This window comes from Gossypium raimondii, chromosome 1 (assembly GCF_025698545.1).
Source record: "Gossypium raimondii isolate GPD5lz chromosome 1, ASM2569854v1, whole genome shotgun sequence".
Taxonomy (NCBI): Eukaryota; Viridiplantae; Streptophyta; class Magnoliopsida; order Malvales; family Malvaceae; genus Gossypium; species Gossypium raimondii.
This window is the reverse complement of record NC_068565.1, coordinates 44,988,841-45,012,176: the sequence shown is the minus strand read 5'-3', so window position 1 is coordinate 45,012,176 and position 23,336 is coordinate 44,988,841. Positions and strand designations below refer to the sequence as shown.

At 32.7% G+C, this 23,336-nt stretch overlaps 2 protein-coding genes across 4 annotated transcripts; both read left to right on the top strand.

Annotated features, from left to right (window-relative positions):
- Window positions 1–11,908: 11,908 nt before the first annotated feature.
- LOC105786007 (kinetochore protein NDC80 homolog) lies at window positions 11,909–15,582 on the top strand. 2 transcript variants are annotated; one of them, XM_052634281.1, is made up of 5 exons: window positions 11,909–13,074; window positions 13,651–13,897; window positions 14,685–14,831; window positions 14,960–15,219; window positions 15,318–15,582. In XM_052634281.1, exons 1-4 carry the CDS (start codon window positions 11,999–12,001, stop codon window positions 15,170–15,172), a joined length of 1,683 nt encoding a protein of 560 aa, XP_052490241.1. In that variant the 5' UTR covers window positions 11,909–11,998; the 3' UTR covers window positions 15,173–15,219; window positions 15,318–15,582. The 2 variants fall into 2 exon arrangements, with proteins under 2 accessions (XP_052490241.1, XP_012467694.1); XM_012612240.2 differs by having other exon boundaries at window positions 11,910–13,074; window positions 14,960–15,582.
- A 1,024-nt stretch (window positions 15,583–16,606) lies between these two features.
- Window positions 16,607–20,794, top strand: LOC105786006 (uncharacterized). 2 transcript variants are annotated; one of them, XM_052634278.1, is made up of 7 exons: window positions 16,607–16,886; window positions 17,289–17,343; window positions 17,442–17,792; window positions 18,190–18,947; window positions 19,036–19,128; window positions 19,386–20,159; window positions 20,258–20,794. In XM_052634278.1, the coding sequence occupies exons 3-7, from the start codon at window positions 17,678–17,680 to the stop codon at window positions 20,405–20,407; spliced, it is 1,890 nt and encodes a 629-aa protein (XP_052490238.1). In that variant the 5' UTR covers window positions 16,607–16,886; window positions 17,289–17,343; window positions 17,442–17,677; the 3' UTR covers window positions 20,408–20,794. The 2 variants fall into 2 exon arrangements, with proteins under 2 accessions (XP_052490238.1, XP_012467689.1); XM_012612235.2 differs by having other exon boundaries at window positions 16,607–17,792.
- Window positions 20,795–23,336: the final 2,542 nt, after the last annotated feature.

Below are 23,336 nucleotides of genomic sequence, written 5' to 3'. Positions count from 1 at the left end.
TTAGAATAGAATTAAGCTACTGTAGATGAAAAGACTTAAATTATGATAAGCGCACTTAATTAAAGGAATCAAGAGTGTTAGTGGAATTATATGATTTTTCCATTAAACCTTGTCTCTGAGCTTAAGTATATAAGAAAAACGGTGTTTTCTCTGAAAACCTTTGCATTATCTTTGTTTTGTTCTTTTCCTTGATTTTCTTTGAACTCTCTTAAAACTTAAGTTCAGAAAACCTCTCCAATTGGGTTCATTGTATTCAGGTAACTTAAACATTCATTTTAGCTCATTGGTAATTGCTGATGAACCCTAAAATATTCTCAAAGTTATTTATGTGTTTATGGTTCAGTATGCATAAATATTAGAATGGTATGCAAGGAAAGAAACTTCCTGGTTCTAGATTAAGAATTGATGTTTCTTGCATGCATGTTTAGATTTGATAGATCAGTGGTCTGATATTTTTAAATATCCTTATTTTTAGCTCAAGAAGCTACTGAAGGTTCGAGTGATAAAGGCAAAGGACGTGCTTTATAGACTTTGCTATTATTTCTAGTGAGTTCCTTCTTATTTTCATTTGTTGTGGTTTTCTTTATTTGATAGTTGATTAAGGTAAGTACTCTTTCTCTGTAAGGGATGAAAAGTGCATATGTGTGTGAATTGTGATTGTCCAGAGTTGTGGGTTTGAGTTTAGTAAGTCTGTGTTATGAAGTGAAAGTCATTCTTATGTTAAGTCACTACCATTTGCTTCTGATATGAAAGAAATGAAATGATCTGATATGAGGAGATGAAGATAATGAGATATGTTTTTATAGCCTCCGGTAGGGCAGATATATTGCAAACCGGATTGGTAGATCACGATAAAACATGCTATACCTTATGATACTGAAATGAGGAGTTAATGGGGAGAATATATATGAATGAAATGAAACTATATGTTATGTATCTGATTCTGTAAACGGGGTATGTGGTTGGCATGAAAATGAATTCTTGGAGTTATGTTGAGTTGGCGTATAAAATTCACCCATATGTGTAATGGCCCAAATTTAAGGTTATCGGAATAGTGGTTTCGTAACCACAAATCCAATTTAAAGAGAAAATTATTATTAATTTTTAAGATTTATTGAGTGATTAGATATAAGTATTAGAGTATTGATAAAAAATTGTATTGATTGCATGCCTAAATGGCCTATTAGGACTTAATTGCAAAAGTGGGTAAATATGAATTTTAGATGATAATAGATTTATTTGAAGTGCATAATCAAAGTAGAGGTCCTAAAATAGTAATTAGACCATAAAATTTCCATGGACAAAAATAGGCATGCATAGATAAAAATAACTAAAGTTTTAATGAAGGGTATTTTAGTAAATGAATAATAAAAAGAATAAAAAGGGAAAAAGATGGCAAAAATATCATCTTCTCCATGGTGAACGAAATCAGCAAGGAGGAAGCCATATTTAGGGTTTTCAAGCTTCCAAGCTCCATAGTAAGTGATTCCAAGCACTGTTTTTAATGTTCTTTACGTTTTTTGAGTCTCAATAACTTGATTTAGCTTATTCTAGCAATAATTTAACCTAGGGTTCATATTTGGAAACATACCCATAGGTGAAATGTGTTTATTTTGATGTTTTATGATAGAATATAAAGCTATAAATTATGTTAAACAACTTTTGCTAGCCGATTTTAAGCGAAAACGAGTAAGTTGACATAATCGGTAAAAATTCCTAATGTACATAAGTAAGTGTTAGAGTGAGAATTTGATGTTGTCATAGAAGAGAAAAATGTTCAGCATGTTATATAACATAAGAATATGAGATGAAGTTTAATTTCTGAACTTTGGGGCAAAAGCATAATTATGTAAAAGTTTAGGGGCAAAATTGTAATTTTTCCAAAGTTAGAGCCGATGGCTGTTTTAATGGATGTGAGTATTAAATAAGTTAAATTTGCTATTATAGATCAAAAAGAACAGAATTCGAGGTTAGATTGAGGAAATACTAAAGTTGAAGACTAAATTGATAAGTTTGGCTATATTTGCTACCGAGGTAAGTTTACGGTAAATAAATGCAATATTTCAATAATTATTATTAATGCTACTATTTTCCAAAAATTATATATTTATTTCATGAATTTATTTGATATTGACTCAAGTATGAGACGATAGAGAATTGATATTAAAAAGTCCCGTTGAAGCATAAGGAAGGCATTAGATACAAATGTCATGACATTTGGGTAAAGAGATCCCATGTAAAACCATGTCTGGGACAAGGCATTGGCATCCTTGAGATCATGAGAGGTCCCATACAAGACTATGTCTGGGACATGGCGTTGGCACCGAGATGAGAGGTCCCATGTAAGACCATGTCTAAGACATGGCGTTGACACCGAGATGAAAGGTCCCCCTTAAGACCATGTCTGGGACATGGCATGGGCACCGATATGAGAATTCTCATGTAAGACCATATCTGGGATATGACATTGGCAGTACATGAAACATTTCATGTAAGACCATGTCTGGGACATGGCTTTGGCATGTTATTATCAGAAAGAGACCCAAGTATCCTTATTATTCCAATGTGGTTCAACGGGCTAGTAAATAACTTATATCCATGAAAGTTCTGTTAAAAGCATAACTGGCAAGTTCAAGTGAGTTATAAGAGTTAAGAGTATATTATGTTACCCATTGAGAATCAACATTTCAACAAGAGAAAAATAAGTCATAATTATGAGTTATCTAAGTAAACAAGTAAGTGAATGAGTAAGAGATCAAGTAAAGAGGAAATTAAAAATTATGTTACTTGGTTATTATTATTATTTGTGTTTAATGTTGCTATTAATTTACTTGTAAACTTACTAAGCATTATGCTTACTTTGTTTATTTTCTTTTATATAGCATTATTAATCAAAGTCAAGGATCCTTAAGATGTCGGAGATCGTCCACACTATCAACCACAACGACTCAGTATTTTATGATGAACTATGTTTGAACTATGGCATGTATAGGGACTTACTTATTTTGAATGTTGTATTAAGATTTTGCTAAAGAATGTTGTGTAAATATCTAATGATGAATGGTTGTCAAAATGGCTAAGTATTAAGGTGGTTGTTGTTATACATGTCTATGTGATAAATTATGCATAGAAATCATGAAAGAGTAATAATTTGCAAAGAAATAGATTTCAAACAGCAGCAGTGACGTGATTTTGAAAAATCACTTAGGATAGTATAAAATGAATTAGAGTGTGTATGTTATATATAATGAAATCTTGTTGAGTCTATTTTCATGGAAAAATAACGGTTTAGAAAAAGGAATTTTATATTTTGATATATGTGAATTATGGTGAGACAGGGTCTGAACTATTTTTGGAGTCCCCTGTTCTGGGTTTAGAAAATCACTAAAAATTGTAAAAAAAATAGCTATGAGTTGTAATTTATATTTCTAGATTCCTTATTGAGTCTATTTTCTGTAGAAACAAGTGGGAACACCATATGAAAATCCTACTATGAGAAAACTTATTTTTAGTGGCAAGAGGTCAGGACAGTCGAGTGGTAAAACAGGAGAGACTTTAACTAATAAAATTTACTAATTGGCTAAACCAAAAATTCTTAAAATTTTATGGTAATAAGATATATGAGTCTAGTTTCAGTAAAAATTTACAGATTTAAATTTCAAGTTTTTTAGCTTGAGTTATAAATGATTTAGTGACTACTACGCGAGTGGATAGCTTTGTCATAAATAGTGAGATAAGTTTTAAAAGCAAATTTTTATGCCACGAATTAATAAGTTAAGTAAAGTAATTCCTCGAGCTCGACTCCGGCAACGGTCTCGGGTAAGGGGTGTTACAATATGGCACGCCATCGGCGTACTAAGTTTGTCTGTGAACTGTATACGCCATTAGGCGTAATCTGTGTTATTGTTTGTGAAATCCTTTTTGAAAGGCCCTTTTATGCATTTAATATTCATGTTTAAGATCTCTTTGGAACTCACTAAGTTCTTATGAACTTATACCGTAACTTTTTCCTTCTCAGGTTTGCTGTTTGAAGGAAGATCTTTCTGAAGGACTACGCCTGTAACACCTATTACCCGCATTCATCATCGAAACAAAGTAAGAAGTGTTATCAAACGATCTGAAATATATATTTTTTAAAAAAAATTTGACATAATTCCTTTTCATAAACATTCAATTCCTCTTGCAAATTCTTGAAACACAATTTCAAACAACTTCAATATTTCAACCAAATACAATTATATGTTCAGACACAATTTATCCATCCACAACATTCTAATTACTTTGTTAATAGTTTAAGAAAACAATTTATCAATTAATATACACCAACATTTTAAACCAAGCAATATTTTATAGATATATATAAAAATTTATACCACATTACATTAAGTCATCTATACATGCCATTTTTTCAAAATATTGGTTGCAAAATACCCAAAAGATGATGATGATAGTGTGAATGATGTTCTGACCCCGTCCAATTCCCAAGCTGATTAATATCACTATAAAACAAGGGAAAAATAAAGAAGAGTAAGCTTATAGCTTAGTAAGTATGTATGTAATTGATAAATAAATTTCTGGCATGATACCATATATAATATAATTTTTATCACACATAAATCTATTATCTATTCAATTTCCAGCAAATTGTTTCTCTGCATCACAGTCACTAAATTATTTTTATCTGGAGCTACAGAACTCCAAATTAAGATCCGTAAATTTTTCCTGAAACTAGACTCATATACCTTCTTACAATAAAATTTTCAGAATTTTTGGTACAGCCAATTAGTACAGTTTATTCTCTAAAGATTCCCCTATTTCACTGCTTGACACTTCTGACCTCTCTTCACTAAAAGTCAGTTATCTCTTAGTACAAAGTTCAAATTATGTTCCCACTTATTTCTTTTGAAAATAGATTCAATAAGAAATTTAATAATGTAAATTTCAAAACATAATTATTTTTTTACACTTTTTAGTGATTTTCCAAATTCAAAACAGAGGATTTCGAAATCATTCAGACCTTGTCTCGCTAAAATTCCAATATCTCAAAATATATAACTCCTTTGGCCATTCTTTCTAACACAATACAAGACTTCATCACTTCAGCAACTCTTTCGCAACTTATCATGTTCCAATCACATACTCATATCTCATTGAACATGTCGGTATAACAACAAATATTTAGAGTTTTTCACACAGTACTACCCATGTTACTTTTATCATTCGATACGCGTAGTAGCCTTCACATAGTACTACACACGTGATCAAGTTTTAGGGTTCACGTAGTAGCCTTCACATAGCACTGCACACGTGATCAAGTTTTACGGTTTACGTAGTAGCCTTCATAGAGTACTACACACGTGACCAAAGCTTTTCGGTACACATAGTATCCTTCACTTAGTACTACACATGTGACCATCATTTATCGATTCACGTGGTAGCCTTCACACAGTACTGCACACGTGATCAAAGCTTCTCGGTACACATTGTAGCCTTCACTTAGTACTACACGTGACCATTATTTATCGATACACGTAGTAGCCTTCACACAGTACTACACACGTGTTCATCGATACCTTATTCAAATCTTTACCATTCCGACAGTTCCACAAAGATTCTTACTTTCCAATAATTTACAATTTGTCCATAGCACATTATAATATCAATCTTTCCACTCAACTCCATAACCAATCTAATAATTCGATTTAAATCACTTCAACCATTACTTGCAGTTGGTATGTCCATAAACCAAGCTGATTTTAAACAAATCAACTATCAATTTCAAATTTCTAACTTTAATATAACTATTTCATATCCAACCCTTTTGCATATATTGTCACGAAATATAACAAAAATAATTATAACAATGTATTAATTACATACAACTTACCTCGATACAAAATGTAAAGATTTTAGAATTTAATCCCCAATCTTCTCTTTTCCCCGATTAAGGTTGACTTCTCGTCTTTCTTGATCTATAACAGCAAATTGAGCTTGTTTAACATTCACATTTATTAAAACAAGCTTCGAATCAACTTTTTTCAAAATTATGATTTTGTCCCTAAACTTTTGCATAATTACATTTTTGTCCCCAAGCTCGAAAATTAAATTTCACTCCTTATTACTATGTTTTACAACATGCTGAATACTTTTTTCTTCTATGGCAATATCAAATTCTCACTCTAACATGTACTTATGAACATTAAATATTTTTACCAATTATGTCGATTTACCCGTTTTCACTTAAAATCGCTTAGCAAAAGTTGTTTAACATAATTCCTAGCTTCATATTTTACCATAAAATAGAAAAATAAACACATTTTACCTATGGATATTTTTCCAAATATGAACCCTAACATGAGTTAATGGTAGAAATAGCTAAACCGAGCTACGAGGATCTCAAAAATACGAAGAACATTAAAAACGGGGCTAGGATGCACTTACTATGAGCTTGAAAAAGCAAAGAAACCCTAGCTATGGTGTCCCTTAAAATTTAGCAGCAACTATGGAGAAGATGACACCATTTTTCCATCTTTTTCCCATTTTATTTCTTTTTATTACCAAATGACTAAAATGCTCTTACTTAAAAAAAATCTATTTCACTAATTCTATGCCCATTTTTGTCCATCAATTAAATAATGGTCCAATTACCACATAAGGACCTCCAATTTAAAGTTTCATAGCAATTGGACACCTCTAACATATAGAACCCAACTTTTACACTTTTCACAATTTAGTCCTTTTGACTAAATTGAGTGCCCAAACGTTGAAATTTTCGAACGAAATTTTCGTGAAATTGTAGACCATAAAAATATAATAATAATTATATTTTCCCTCATCGAATTTGTGGTCTCAAAACCATTGTTCTGACTAGACCCAGAATCAGGCTGTTACAACGCCAGAGTGTTATTGCTGTTGGAAGGTCTCCTTAAGTTCTTATCAAATCTTTGTGTATGTTGAGAGGAACTTGTATAAAGAACAATTATCTATTAAATAATGTTTTTAATGAAGTTTCTTAAAATTTTTATGGTTTATTTTCAAAAATTTATACTTTACTTGATGAAAATATCATACTCAAACTTATACGCCACATGACTCGTAACACCTCTAACCCGTATCCATCGTCGGAATAGGGTTACAGAGTATTATTGGAGTTTACAGATCAAATAAACAAACATTTCATATCATGTACATTCATGTCAGAAACCAATCGAAGTTAAATATATTGTCCCTTATATGAGCCATCGAGGCCCAAAATACGCATTAGAAACAAGTCGAGACTAGACCGGGTACTCAAAGAATTTTTCAGAAAATATTGAAATTTTTCAAAACTATAGGGGTCACACAGCCGTGTGGCCAGACTGCGTGATTCACACAGACACGGGCGTGTGGAAATTCGAAATAGGGACACACAGCTGTCTCCCAGCCCGTGTAACTCTCTAACTTGGGTCACACGGCTAAGTCACACGCCCGTGTGCTAGGCCGTGTGAGCATACTGACTTGCATTCTTAAGAAGTTACAGGGGACACACGGCCGTGTCACTTGGCCGTGTGTCACATACGGCTGAGACACACGTCTGTGTCTCTACCCGTGTGGACAAAAATAGGCCATTTTCCAAGCCACATTTCTCACCCAATTTGGTACCAACTTAAACTCAACAATCTGCATATAACCAAGTCATAACAAGGCATTCAAAACAAGCTAAAATCAAGTCTTAAACATGTATTATCACCACATACAACCAATATGCCTTTAGGCACCTCAAGTGACAACTTAAAAACATGTCAACCAAGTATCCAAACTTACCTAAATAACCAAATACATATATGCATAATCCCAAATGGTACCAAATATACCATTCTAACAAACATCAATATGATAAGACGACATATATATATACATCAAAATATACCCAACACAAGCCATTTAAATGACTAATCTCAACAAAACACTTATATGCTAGTATTGGTCAAATTAACCTATACATGCCATTATAACCAAATTTTAATATCCGAAAGTACCAAAAGAGCCGATGGATAGTGTGATATAGCTCCAACAAGCTTCCAAACCGAATGAGCTTCCGAATTACTATAAAACATGGAAAATAACACAAAGTAAGCATTTAAGCTTAGTAAGTTTGTATAACAAAGAAATTAACTTACCATTTAATCACATTTAAGGTAAGCATACAAAACATATCCAAACCAATTTGGCCAAAAGCCTAAACACATATCCTTGATAGCCATGTAAAACACATATAGTAGTCAATAAACATAGATGCACATAACCACTAAGCAACTTGATTTAAGTTAATTTTTATATAAAAGTAAAATTATATATTAAGGAGCTCTTTTTCGGAAAATGACTTACGCTTTTCAAAAGGGTAAGTCATTTTACAAGGAAAAAGGCTTATTTTCCGTTGACCTGTAAGTCATTTTCCGTTGACCAAGCTGTTTTCCGTGAAACAAACACAGGAAAATGCAGAAAATATTTTCCGTAAAACCTTTTACATGTAAACAAACAGACCCTAATTCTCATTCAATTTAACCCAACATGGAATTTTGGCAAAATTACCATTTTGCCCTATACTTTTAATTCCTTTGTAATTTAGTCCCTAGGCTTAAAAATGAACTTTCATGCAATTTAATCCTTACTCAAGCCTAACCAATTTTTATACATATTAATAGCAGCCCATATATTTCACAAAATTAACAAAATTCACCATAAATTTATCACATTTTTCAATTTAGCCACTAACTGATGATTTCATCAAAATTCTCTTTACAAAAGTTGTTTATCTATCAACAACCATTCATTTTCTATCATCAAAATTCAAAACTCAAGTATGTTCATCAATAGAAAAACCCTAATGCTTTAACAATTTTGCAAATTAATCCCCGGGATAGCTAGATTAAGCTACAATGATCCCAGAAACATAGAAATCATAAAAAACGAAACAAAAATACATACCCAATTGAGCAAAATAGGCTTGCCTAAATTTCAAGCTTCCATGGCTAGGTTTTCTCTTTTTTTTTTTTTAAAAAATTGATGGAAGATGATGATAATAGTTTATTTTATTTTATTTATCATAACTTTAATCACTAATTTCTAAAATTAACCTTAATAATTCATTCAATTTCCAATGATGACTACTCATGCTTATCCACTAACAAATTTAATGACTAATTGCTATATAAGGACCTCCAATTTAAAATTCTATAGCTATTTAATACCTTTAGCTATTAGAACTCAACTTTTGCACTTTATGCAATTTAGTCCATTTTATCAAATTAAGTATGTAAAGGTAAAATTTCTTAACAAAGTTTTTATACGGTATTTCTATCATACTGTAGACCATAAAATAATAATAATAAAATAAATTTTTTGACTTCAGATTTGTGGTCCCGGAACTACAGTTCCGATTTATTTGAAAATGGGTTGTTACATGACTTATATACTGTTATCTTTGATCTATTAAAGGTTTTATTTAAATACTGAAGTTATGCAAAGTTTACGCCAGAACTAATTTTAGATTTAAACCTATTAGTAAGTAGTGACACGTCACACTTGAATATTTCTAAATGATCGAGTTTGGCGTGTTACAAAAGGAAACGAGCATAAAGTTTGCAAACTGCTTAGATGCATATATGGACTTAAGCAAGCATCCTGCTCATGGAATCAAAGATTCGATCAAGCGATCAAGACTCTTCGATTTGAGCAAAACTGAACCTTGTGTTTATAAATGTTTAGGGGATAAAAATGATGTGGTCTTTCTTATTCTATATGTCGAGAATAATAGGGTGAAGTCCTAAAGCTCAATCACACTAATGTATTAAAAAAAAAAAAGATTATCGTCATTGTTAGCCAACCCTTGTTGCAGGGAGATTTTAGTATAATAACTCAAATAAAGGGGTGAAGTACAAAAAATCAATCACATTCAAAAGAGGCACCGAGTTAGCAACAATAACTTGGTTGAACTATTATAAGATTGAAAAGCATGACATTAATCATGCTAATTATGAAGTTTCTCCAAGGTAGCGTAGATCAAACAATGGAGGCGAAACCACTCTAAGGCTTAGTTTGGATGGATTGGTGAAATTAGTTTCAATGAGATTAGTTATTGTAGTGGTGAAAATAAAATTAACGATGATATATTTATTTGGATTCAAACATAATGGTGACGGTGAAGTAAAAATAAAAAATGACCATTGAAGACATTAGATTAAAATATGTGTATAATTACAATAAAAATTAAAAAATGGCTCAAAATAATATTATATATCACGTACTATTTATGTTAAATAATAATTATGAATTATTAAAATTACATCTTGATTAAAAATTATTTTTATTGATTAACCAAATTTATAAAATCTAATTATTTAAAAATAATTAAATTTATATTTATATTAAAAATACTATAATAAGGCTAATATTAAAAAAATGTGAAAAAGGGTACAATAGAATTTACTCATTTTACTGGAGGTCCAATGAATTCGCTAGACCACAAACTCACTAGTTTTAGCTTTTCAAGTTTTGATTTTGAGTTTTTAATACAAATTCACCACATTTTTAGTGAATTTAAGCTAATAAATAGAGCTGATGTTCTGAAGATAAAATTATGTGTAGATTGGGGTATTGTCTATAGAAGTTATTGTTTAATTCAATTTTGTAAGTTGTAAATGAATTTTGGCTGGTAAGTAAAAATAGATTTATCCAAAATAAATCAATTTAAAATAATATGTAGTGTTATAATATAAACATTGAAAAATGGTAAGCGGTAAATGTTAAAATTAAAAAACATATAATTTTATGAAAATTAAATTTTAAAAATAACATAAATTTAAATTTATTAGTAAGTTTTAAAAGAAAATATGAACGAGGATAAAATATGTCAGGTTGACCTATTTACAAATATAAGTGGACTTGAATAAAATTTAAGGTTCATATTTCAAGTCGAGTTAAACTTGGTTAAGTGTAGATTGTGCTAATACCAAATAATATAGCTTAATTCAAATTAACTCGGTTTGACCCATATACACCTCTAATTGTTTGTAGTACTTGTATTAATTTAAAGGCATAATAATTTTTTGGACCTTAAATTTTACAAAAAAATAAAATCATTTAAACCCTCCATTTAATTTTTCATATCTTTTATCTCTTGAACTTATATTTTTTCAAGTCACCTTAAAATGGATATGGGTTTATAATTAGTAACAAAATTGATTAAAAACTATTAAAATATTTTAATGTTATCTTTTAATTAATAAAATGTAATTTCATAAATAATTATATTCCCAGAAAAATGTGTAGTAAATCAAACCTTCAATGTATACAAATGGTTGTAAAATCATATTCCATTAAAATCAGGAGGTGGAAAAGTATTAAATCCTTATGATTCAAACTTTGATAAAAAGAAATAAGGATAAATTTTAAAATTATTTATGAATTTTTATTTAATTTGTAAATTTATACATTGAATTTTTGATTTTGTATAATTTTATACATGAAAATTTAATTTAATCCAATTCTCACAAATTATTAATACAATTATCATTATAACATCATTTTATGCTTATATATTTCATCTACAAATAATTACATTTACCCAATATAAAAATAAATTGATATATTTATTTTTTAAACGTCTATGATTAAACCATTATATGTATAATTGCACTAAATCAAAACTTATGTATCAAATTGTATATTAAATCAAAGTTGATATCTAATTTTGAGATTTTTCTCAAAAATTAATACTAATGTTTAAAAGCAATATGGCCAATTTTCAAATAAAATGGGGATAAAATTAAAACGACATCGTTGGCCTCACTGTAGGTCCCAATGGAAACTATCACTTTCCAGTTTCAAACAAAAACCTCTTAGGCGGGAAATAAAAAGCTGAACATGTGAAAGCTAGCCCAAAGAAGAATAAAAAACGCTGCGAAGTGAAAGGAAGAATTCAAAATAAAGAAGCACCGCCTTGCCTAGACCGAGGAAAATGAGGGGCAACGTGCGCGGCCGTGCCACCGGTTCCTTCCATCCCCCGCCAAAACAACAGTCGCGTGACTCCGATGCCAGCAGCCGGCCCTCCTCCATTGGTATGGGCCGCGCCATTTCTGCCGCCGAACCCTACTCAGATCGCGCCTTCCAAGTGGCCACCATCCGCTCCATCAATGCCTTCTTATCCTCCCATTCCATTCATCCTATTTCCACCAAACCTTCTCAGGCCCCTTCCGCCAAGGACCTCTCAAATATCCTCACATCCCTTCTTTCCATGATCGATTTCCCTTGCTCCAAACTCGAAGACGACCTATCTTTCCTCCTCAAATCCCTTAATTGCCCCTTCAAATTCAACAAATCCACATTCCGTGCCCCTAATTCCCTACACAACTGGCCTAACTGGCTTGGTATCCTTCACTGGTTGGTCCAACTAGCAATCTTCAATGAACATATATCTCAGAATTCCACAAGTAGTTTTGCTCAAAATAATAGCATGAATGAGTATGCATTGGAGAGTTATATGCGATATATACAGGGAGAGGACGATATACTGGAGGTTTTAGACAAGGAGTTTATGGAGAAGGTCGAGAAGGAGAGGGAAAACGTGGCGGAGAGCAACAGGGCTTTGGAAAAGAGTGTTGGAGAACTGGAGGCAAAAGCAGAGGCATTAAGGACGGGGCCAACGGAGAGGGAAGCGTTAGAGAAGGAGAAGAACGTATTAGAGGAAGACGTGAAGAAGTTTCATGCTATGATTGCAGAGTTTACGGGGAGGATTGATGCAATGGAGCAGGTGTTGGAGGAAAAGGAGAAGGAGTTGAATGCGAAAGAAGAGGAGAGGAAGCGAATTTGCGAGGAGAATGAGGGGTTTGAAAAAAGAGTGGAGTTACAAACTTTTAATGCCAGAGATATAGAGAGGATGAAGAGGGAGATGCAGGCTGTGGAGAGGGATATTTCAGAGGCAGAAATTGCGAGGAATTCATGGGAAGATAAGTCTTGGGATCTTGATTATACTATTGGGCAGAAATTTAAGGAGCTTGTCGCGCTTGCAATGGATTGCAACCAAGCAATTAGGAGGTTTTGTGAGCTTTAGTTTTGCTTTTGTCTTACATGTTTATATTTCTAATGATATCTTTCCAACAATTATTACTCATGCATGTGATGTCGAATTTGATTTTGTTATTTATTACGTATAAGTTTAGTTGAAATATAAGAATATCAATACTGAAGATTAGGGGTTTCTTCCTTTATGCTATAAAGTGGAACTTAAATGCCCGAGTTTTTAGCATTAAGGAATGATTCCTGAAAATGAAGGTGAGTCTATGGCCGGAAAACTTTTGGATAAATGATACTCCACATTTTAAACAATTTTTTGTATGCATGCCCTTGAAAGCTGACCCCCTTAGGTGTTTGGTTGAACAAATTTGCTCAGTTTTAGCAGCTTTATTTTGAGCCCGAGAGTTGTTCTGATCTCTGACCCTGGGGTTTTGGATAAGTTTCTTTTCTCATTCTGCTCAAGATTATCTTCTCTGGTTTTGTTCTGTAGAGTCTGTTAAATTTGTTAACTTGAGCTTGTTGTCAAATTATGCAGCTTTTCACCTAGTGCTTGGTAGCAACTAACAGCACTGCTATCACTTTCTGCGTGGTGTTCAGGTTAAAGCTTGGTAAAGGTTTCCAGTATGAGGTGAATCCTAAAGGCTCAACACCTGCTGAGGTGATCGGGATCAACTACAAAGCTACACTTAAATCTGAGCTGGAAAGTTATGCTGAGAAAATAAGGGAGAGTTCTAAGGAAAAGTTTGAAGACGTGATTATTCTTCAGCAACAATCAAAAGAAATGGATATCAAGATTGAGAACCAAAAATATCGTATTGTTGTGCTACAATCCCATATTGATGAAGTAAGTGCTTTGAAATCTGGTCTTCAATCTGTGAAAGTAGTGAATAGATATTAACGTTTTCTTATACTTCTTTTGGTGCATGTCATGGTTAGCGTGTATTTTACCTGTCAGGATTTATTCTGTAAACCAAACTTTCTGAGCCATGTAACAAAGATACGGTATGTGGATCAAACAAAAGCAGCTCATGCTTGTCAAGTGCAGATATTGTCCACAAAAATTTAATGTTCCAAGGCTGAAACTTTATGCTTAACTTTATTCTTGATAACTCAGTCCCTTATGGCCTATAGTATCAAAACTCTGAAATTCAGATGGAGGCTTTTTCTTGTCTTACTTGTTGGATTAAGGCTTCAAGCTTCGGTTAGGTGACGGTCTAGATCTTGGTTTTTGCCACTTTGAGGTATCCAAGCATGCAGGCATTGCAAGATGATGCTTGCACTAGTTTTCACATCCTCTCACTTGTTTTTGTTGTTTAATTGGGTTATTATGTTCGGTTCCTTCTGTTTTTTTTTTGATGAACTCAATAAGAAAACTTTGAATTTCCATGATTTTTTAATTGTTGAACAATTTGCACAACCAATGAAATAGCATCCAAGTGATTCTCAAATTTGGCACAGAACTCGCAGTGTTAATAATACTATATTCTGTCTCGACCTTTATTTTTTCTTCCCCTAACCCCCTATGCTAGAGTAGGTTTTCTACATTTGAATGGTGCTAATGTCGGAAAATGCTCTACCTTGTAGTTCATATGGGACCGGTGTTAGAGAATGACATTTTGTTTTATTGTTAGGTCGAAGCCCAAATAAATTTGTCAAAGAAGGAAATGCAAGAAAATGGTGATAGATCCACAGCAGAAGCTAAGAAAATGGTTGAGGATATCCAAATTGAGGCTCATAAATTGGATGTCACAGAAAGAGAAGCAGCAGAGATTCTAAAGGTGGGCCTCTTCTGTCGACCTCATCGTTTAAAGCAGCTTTTGTCATCATAAAATAATAAAGGTTATGACCATATAGGAGTGTCTCAATGATCCCTAATTAACATTATCTTTTTTTTTTCTCAACAAAGGCTTCACAGCTGAGGTTGCAAGAAGAAATCCAGCAAAGTGAGGAGGAAACTCAGATGCATGCACGCGAGCTCTTTATGCTGGTCGATTCTCTCTCGAAATATAAAGAACATGTCGAATCCAAAATTTCCGAGATGAGAATCAGTCTCTCCGAAACCACTGCAGCTGTCTCGGATGCTTACAGGGGTACATTGCCTGCACAAATTCACTGGTAGCGCCACTGCAAGTCAGTAGTATTAATAGAAAAATCTCTATGACCAAGGTTAGTCTTTCTGATTGTGCTCAAACAACTATTTTACTGCTCACTGCTGATTCAAACAACTTTTTATAATCCTTGTTCATATGTTGACAAATCTGGAGATTGAAGTTTCCACTTGATGCTGCCTACATTTCTTTTGTTCGTATGGTGAAATTGTTGACAATTATACGCCTATTCCATGTTCGGCAGGAGTGAAAGAAAAACGAAAAAGAAAAAGTAATAAAAAAACAATTGGCATTTCCATTGTGGTACAGTAGTTGTTTCCTGCTTTGCTATTTGGATTTCCATTTTGTTTACAGTTTTTGTATATGAATATTTATGTTTTAAGACTTAATAAATTCTAATAATAAATTTTTTTTTGAATAATCGACATTGTAATCTTTTAAAAAGATTTAAAAAATTTGTGTTTGGTATATACCTGAATTTAACATTCACAAAATTTCGGAATTTTCTGGAGAAAAAAGTTAATGAGAAAATTCAGTCATTGATTTATTGGTGATTCAGATGTTTTCATTCCATTCCATTTTGCCCTCCTAAATGATTTGAGTTTTGAGTAGGTGTGAGGAAGTTTTAGAAAAAAAAACCAAACAAACAAACCTAATAAATCTTTTTCTTCTTTTTCCCTTAGCTTAAGGAGGAAGTTTCGCACCTCCACGACCAATGGGCCTAGGCCGGGTACACCAAATCCCTGCGTTAAACAGAAAAGAAATCAACCCGGTTCGGCTCCACTCGACTTGACCCGATATAAAAATCAAGAGTCACGGTTGTTGTTTGTTAGGTGTTTTCGGAAGGGTAGCATAAAACCAAAAAATAAAATAAAGAAGCCTTATTATAATACGATAATAGGATAATTATTTTGTTTAAAGTCGATAACATAAAAAATTTTCACAAATATTATCTCAACCTACTTCGGTTCAACTTGGACTTCGATTTTCTAATTTCGACTCATTTTTTTATTTCAAATTTTAAATTTTAAAAATATAAAAATAAATTTATATATTATTAGTGGAATAGAAAATATAAAATTCTAAAAATAAAAAGGACACATGGTAATATTTTATATTCTGTATTAAATAATTATATATTTTATAATTAAACTTAAATAAAAATAAAACAATCTATTGGATTAGTTTAAAAAATCAATTTAATTTGATTTATAAACACTTTTATTATCAATTTTTATAATTTTATTATTATTTTACTATGTCTAAAACAAATGAAATAAGGTTGTGAAATTTTTTTACTCCAACAATAATCGTGAACAAGAGGATAATCCAAAATAATAATATCTTTTAAGAAAATAAATTAAAAACAAAAGAAAAAGAAGTACACAAAAATTGCACTTCTTAATATATTAATATTTTATTCCCTTTGTTTCCATCTCATATATATGAAAGAAAAATTTGCACCCTTTCTCTTCCAGTCTTCACCGGCGCAATTACAAAGCATTTTCCTCTCTCCAGAAGTTCACACCATAAATAATACGTCGTTTCATCTGTTTTCTTAACGCCAAAAATACCGGAAAAAAAATCACCTGTTTATTTTGACTTACTTCCTTATTTTCCTTCTGGTTTCTGATAGTTTTTTTCTTTCTTTCTTTTGAATTGATTCGCTGACGCACACCGCAAGAGAATTGAGGACGCCGAAGCGTCGAGAGCCGTACGATTGAGGTTCTTTTTACTTTTTAAATCTGTCTTCGGTGATTTAGATGGTTAGCGACTGATAATCCTTACGATAATCTGAGAATTCGTTTCCTTTTTTACTCTGTTACTCTACTGTTTATAGTAGAAAAAAAAAGGAAAAAAGAAAATAAACCTGGATTTTTGAGAAGGTTTGTTGAAAGGATGGTATAGGAATATTTTAGGGTTCAATTTTTCTGGTTATTTACCATATTGGGTCTAGGTTCTTTCATACAGAGCCGCCTCGTTTTGTACTTTCTTGTTGAAAGGGTAAAACTGTCATCTTCTTAGTTTGTTCTTGTTTGAGTTTTGAAGAACCCTAGAAGCAGCCTTTTATATTGAAATTGAAATACAAAGGAAAAACAACAAATGACCAAGTCCTTTTAATTGCAGAAGCGCTTTTTCACAGAGTAGCCATTTTTGAGAAGAATTTTTGGAAAATCTTCAAGTATGTTTTATTGCTCAGCAATGCCATAATTCTAGTTTCTTTGAATTGATTGACTTGATTGGCTGATTTAATAATCTTAAAGAGAGTATATTGTATAGGAGGAACACAAAACACAACCCTAGTTACAGTTTAAACAGAAGAACTTTGGAATTGGGAGATTTTGGTTTATAGTTTTCAGAAACTTTGAGGTTCATGTTAAATAAGCTATTTGGTAAGTGAAACTGGATTTAAGTGAACATAACACTTTTGGGAATACTGAGAAGTTATAATCTGGAGAAAAGAGAAACAGAATTGGAAAATTTTTCTTTCTTTATTATCATGTTTGGCAAGAGTTATGGAAAGAAGTGAGCCTTCATTGGTACCGGAATGGTTGAAGTGCAGTGGAAGCCTTACTGGTAGTGGCAATTCAAATAATCAGTTTACATCATCATCATCATCTTCGCATTCAGGTAATTTTAGGTTGTATCTGTATTATTTGTTTCTTGCATTATGGCCGTGATAAGTCTGTGATGGTTGTTATCTTTAGGATAGATTTAATGGTAGCATTTGATGATGCATATAGCACTCAAACTGTTGTATTACATTCCTCATTTTTCATGATGCATATGGTATCTTCATTTTGCTTGTAAAAAGAGGATGATATTGTAAAATTTTACAAGTTTCCTTTTCATTTTACATTTAGAGGTATGTCTCTAGAAGTTAATTTTTCTATGTAGTTGCCTGCAACTTTTAGACCTAGTTTCAGATGGTAACTAAGTTTGAAAATTATTTCCTTTTCATTGTTTTCAAGCAAAATTAAAAGTAAATTTCTAAATTCTAATCTTTGATTCTATTATTTTGTTATAGACAACCATTCTGCAGTGAGGCATGCCAGAAATAAGTTGTCTGTTGACAGTGATGGTGACATAGGCCGGACATCTGTTTTGGATAGGGCCAGTTCTGCCTATTTTAGGAGGAGTTCTAGTAGCAAAGGTGCTTCTGACTCATGGTCTTACAGCAATTTTGGTAAAGGCCACAGGGAAAGGGATTGGGAAAAGGTTAGTAATGGTTACCATGATAGGAAGAATGCTGTTCTCAGTGACCAAAGGAACCGAAACCATTCTGATTCTCTGGATAATCTGCTGCCAAGTATGTTTGAGAAGGATGTTTTGCGGCGTTCTCAGTCTTTGAAAACTGGGAAGCACAGTGACACATGGCCGAGGAAAGCAACAAATGAATCAAGTGGCACCAGCAAAAGCCATCATAGCAGTGGTAATGGTAAACTTACCACAGTTGCTGCTGTTGGTAATAAATCTGCATTTGAACGTGATTTTCCTTCACTTGGTGCTGAAGTAAGACAAGTTGGGTCTGAAATAGGAAGGATTTTGTCTCCGGGCTTGACTAATCCTGTGCAGAGCTTGCCAGTGGGTACCTCACCTGTCCTTGGCAGTGATGGCAGGACATCAGCTTTGGCAGACATCCCAGTAGGTGTGGGAAACAGTGGTAGAGGTGTTGCAGTTGCTTCACAAAATGTTCCTGCAGGCTCAACTCCAACTATGGTGACTGGCCTTAATATGGCTGAAGCAGTGGCTCAGGGGCCCTCTCGTGCTCGTACACCTCCCTTGGTAACTTGAACTATTGTTCCGGTCTTAAGTTTATACTTTAGCAATTATATTAGTGCTGAAACAAGATCTGATGTGTTCCTTGATGTAGTTAAATGTTGAAACTCAAAGGCTTGAGGAGCTGGCTATCAAACAGTCGAGGCAACTAATTCCCTTAGTGACAGTATCGACACCTAAAACTCTGGTGAGCTGTTTTTAAGCTTCTCTATGTATGTATTTTCTTATTAAAAACACATCGTGGTGATTTGCTAGTTGCAACAAGGTAGCACTGCTTCACCTAGGTATTGTAAATTAAATTTTTTATCGAATAGATATAAGTTACTAAAAAGGGTATGAGCAAAGAAATGGAGAAATTTGGTTTATACTGTGTTAGTGATATTATTCTAATTTTCTTACCAAATTGTTGAAATTTTTGCATATTATTCTTGTTTTTCTCAATAGGTGGTCAGTCCTTCAGAGAAATCAAGGCCTAAAGTTGGACAGCAGCTGCATCCTTCACTCTCTTTTGGTTCCACGCGTGGTGGAACCTCAAGATCTGACAGTCAAAAAGTTTCTAATGAGAGCAGGCTTCTTATACTCAAACCATCACGAGAATCAAATGGTGTCTCCTCAATAACCACAAGGGATAACTTGAGTCCTACTAATGGAAGCAACAAATTTGCAAATAGTCCAATAAACATCACTCCATCAGCTGCTGCATCTGTTCCCTTTAGGAGTTCAGGCAATAGCCCCAGGCTTGCCACTGCTGAGCGTAATCAGACTCCAGTACGGATGACCATGGAGAAGAGAGCAACTGCTCAAGCCCAAAGTAGGAATGACTTCTTCAACCTTTTAAAGAAGAAATCTACTTCGAATTCTGCTTCCTCTGTCCTTGATTCAGGCTCTGCTGTGTCACCACCTGTCTCAGAGAAGTCTGACGAACTTGGCACTGAAGATTCCAGCACTTCTGTTACTCTGCAGGATGGGGGTGTTCCATCATCAGAGATCTTAATTGCTGACTTGCCAGCTGACAATAGGAGTGAAGTGGCCTTGAATGGAGATGCTTATGCTGAGTCTCAGCACGGTTCTAGCAATGGAGATGAGCATTCAAGACCTGATGCGTACCTTTATCCTGATGAGGAAGAGGTTGCGTTTTTACGTTCCCTTGGTTGGGAAGAGAATGCTGAAGATGATGATGGTCTTACAGAAGAGGAGATTAGTACCTTTTTCGAGCAGGTAGTCAAACTTTCTTGTGCAGTTAGATTCTGCTATTCTTTTGAAATCTCTTATATCCCATCTCCTAAAAAGCTTATTACAAAATTTTTTTTCTGCAGTACATGAAATTGAAACCATCCGCAAAAGTTTCCCAGCTAATGCATTCATTAAGTCCATTAAACTCTCAAAATGGGACTCATGGTGATGCCTTATCCGGATCGAGCTCAATGGATTCCAACGGAGCAGCTTGGACTCGTCAAAATGTTTAATCCACTTGATAAAATTTGAATGCATGGGTGAAGTGGCTATCCCTTTTTTACCCAGTTTGTTTATTTTTTTGCTTTATATATTGAGATGAAAATACGATGTGCCTGTTATCATCTGTGACAGTGGATTGGAATAAGTTACAACGGATCCAATCCTAAGTTCTACCTGGGTTTTTAACATAGGATTTTCTAAGGTACAAAAAAATGATTGAGAGAGAGAGGGTGGGAATAGGTTTATATTATGTCTGCAATGTAAGGATGTGGGGGTAAATAGTTCAGTCTCTGGGTTTTAACTAGTGGTTGAGGGGACACAATTCAACAAATAGCTTATGGTTTATTTATTTTATCATTTGAAATTGAAGAAAAGAGGAAAGAAAAATTAGTTCTGTATGTTATTTTGGGTACCCTTTTTCATATCTTGTGTTTCTACTTTAGATTTATTATTGTTTCACATAAAAGCCGTTTGGGTATGAAAACAAGCTAAAGATTCTGTTTAGTAGTGACTGGTTTAGTAAGTATAAAAAGATGAGAGGTAGTAAAAAGAAAATTGAAGATGGATGGATAGTGCTATTATTATAGTGTGATGAAATGGTACTATAAAATTAAAGAAAGTGAAAGATTTTTATTTAGATCTTTGACTAATCTGGTTTATGAAAAGCTAATTTGTTTGTTTGGTAGTTTGCTTTAAAGAACCGTTACTCTTTGGGTCCAACTCTTTAAATCTTCATTAACCTGTTGCCTATATGTTAGGTAGGCCCACCCATTCAAATGTTATTTAGTTGTGGATTTAGTTGTTTTTAGTCCTTGGTGCTTTTTGAATTTTAAAATTGCGATAATTATTTCCAAAATTTAATGTACCAAATATATTATTATATGTGTAATGTCATGTCAACTTGTTATTTTTATATATTATTCGCTAAAAATTTAATTAATGGATTAACAATTGTCATTTGTATTAAGATGTAATTGAAAATATGAGTTAAATGTACAATTGTAATTTGTGTTGGTAATTGAATTTAAACAGGGTAAAGATTAGAATTTTATTATTTTAAAATGAATCAAATTGAGATTAAGTTCAAAACTTTGGTGAAGTATAACGACTCTAATAGTAGAATTTAACCGAAACTATTTTATAGGCTCCATATTTTTTTTTGTGTGTTATAAAATAAAAATAAAAAAATTAGGAGTGAGATGTGTGATTTGGGAAATGAAATTGATAAAAGAAAAATATTGGGATTTTGCATCAAATGTTAAAGTGAGGTTTGAAAATTGTAGATTCACATAAATGTAGTAATAAGATGGAGTTGTGATTGGAATTTGGTTGTGCTGAAGTTTGATAAAATCCGGGATTAAAGAAAGCAAATGTGTCAACTGTGGAATTTTATAATTTCCATTTCTCATCACATTCGAGAGGTGATGGGTTCTCGATTACCTCAATTAATAAATTAAATTATTAAGATGTGAAGGAAAAAGGTACGATTATTTTAATAGATCACCTGAATTGGCTTATTTTTTATATGAATGAAGTAAATCCTGAAGATCCAATCCAAACAATGTCATTAATTGCATGTATAGCAGCCTTATAAGTCAAAAGTTCCCAATCCATTGTTAATAAGTGCAAAAATACAAAGGATAAATCTTGTAAACACAAGTCTTTCTATTGACTTTGGTTTCATGCATGCAACAGTAGATTTCTGTACTCTATTACTTAATAATTTATAATTTTATATATAATGGTTCAATTATATAATTTTAAAAAAATAGATACATCAATTTATTTATATATTAGAGAAATATAATTATTTACGGATGTAATATGTAAACGTGGAGTGATTTTATATTAATGATTATGTTAGTAATTTGTGAAAATTGAATCAAATAAAAATTTCAAGTATAGAATTGTACAAAATCGAGTTTATACCTAACGTTACACATTTGATCAAATATAATGTATTGCTTTGAAATTTATCCCTACTTTAATTTATTCTTTTAATTTTGTACATTAAATAAAAAGTAAGAATGGTGTATTAATTATAGTTATGATATGTTAATCTTAATTAAATGGCAAAGAGGTCTCAAAGTTAGGATTTAAATCCTCATTAATTATAATTAGTGTTATCTTAGTTGAATGTTGTAGAATTGATCCTCACACTAACGATGCTGACATTGTGATTTAAACCTAAGGTTTAGATGAATAGTTTTAAAGTTTTTGTTTGTATTTGGGTTTTTCAAAGATGAAAAAAGTGAAAAAGGAGGGGAACAATTACTATTAGGTTTGTCCATGAAATGATCCATCTTTTTGAATCTACACAAATAGCATGTGGGAAATCGTGTTTGCGTGATCAAATGCTATAATTCATGAAAGATTTGACATTTAAAAAGAACAAGAAAATCAAGAAAAACGTTGTCACATTCACAACTTTAAGATCTTCCAATTTTCTTTAAATTTTAACATGTAAACCAATCTCTCTCTCTCTTTTTAATAATCTCATTTTAGGTTTTGATCATATCTGCTCTTTTCGACACAATACCTAGAACTACTCATAGCCCCTCCCAACCCATAAATAGGAGAGTAATACACTTTAACGCATTCGAACCCACATCCTCCTGCATTGACAACAATGCTCATGCCAATCAAGCTAAGGCTCAATCCGCTGTAAACCAATCACTGAAATGATTAAACCATTCAAGTCAGAGCATACACACTATCCATCTCTTGTTTTGGTAGATCTTTTGAGTTATTTTGGATGTTGGTTATGAATGGAATGTATTAGAGCTTTTGGTTGGTTTGTCTATGTTGTTATGTTTGGTGCTTGATTTGGCAATATTTTGTGGTCATGTATATATGTTTGGTAACTTGATCCAAGATTTGGTTGCAAATACTTTAGGCCTTTTGCTTAATGCTTGTGATGATGTATATATATATATATAT

What these genes read in the sequence shown, in the direction of transcription:
- LOC105786007 (XM_052634281.1), top strand. Translation starts at nt 11,999, where the DNA reads ATGAGGGGCAACGTGCGCGGCCGTGCCACCGGTTCCTTCCATCCCCCG. An exon ending in TGCAACCAAGCAATTAGGAG is followed by an intron (nt 13,075 to 13,650) that starts GTTTTGTGAGCT and finishes CGTGGTGTTCAG; the next exon opens with GTTAAAGCTTGGTAAAGGTT. An exon ending in AAGCAGCAGAGATTCTAAAG is followed by an intron (nt 14,832 to 14,959) that starts GTGGGCCTCTTC and finishes TTCTCAACAAAG; the next exon opens with GCTTCACAGCTGAGGTTGCA.
- LOC105786006 (XM_052634278.1), top strand. Translation starts at nt 17,678, where the DNA reads ATGGAAAGAAGTGAGCCTTCATTGGTACCGGAATGGTTGAAGTGCAGT. An exon ending in TATCGACACCTAAAACTCTG is followed by an intron (nt 19,129 to 19,385) that starts GTGAGCTGTTTT and finishes TTTTCTCAATAG; the next exon opens with GTGGTCAGTCCTTCAGAGAA. An exon ending in TTAGTACCTTTTTCGAGCAG is followed by an intron (nt 20,160 to 20,257) that starts GTAGTCAAACTT and finishes TTTTTTCTGCAG; the next exon opens with TACATGAAATTGAAACCATC.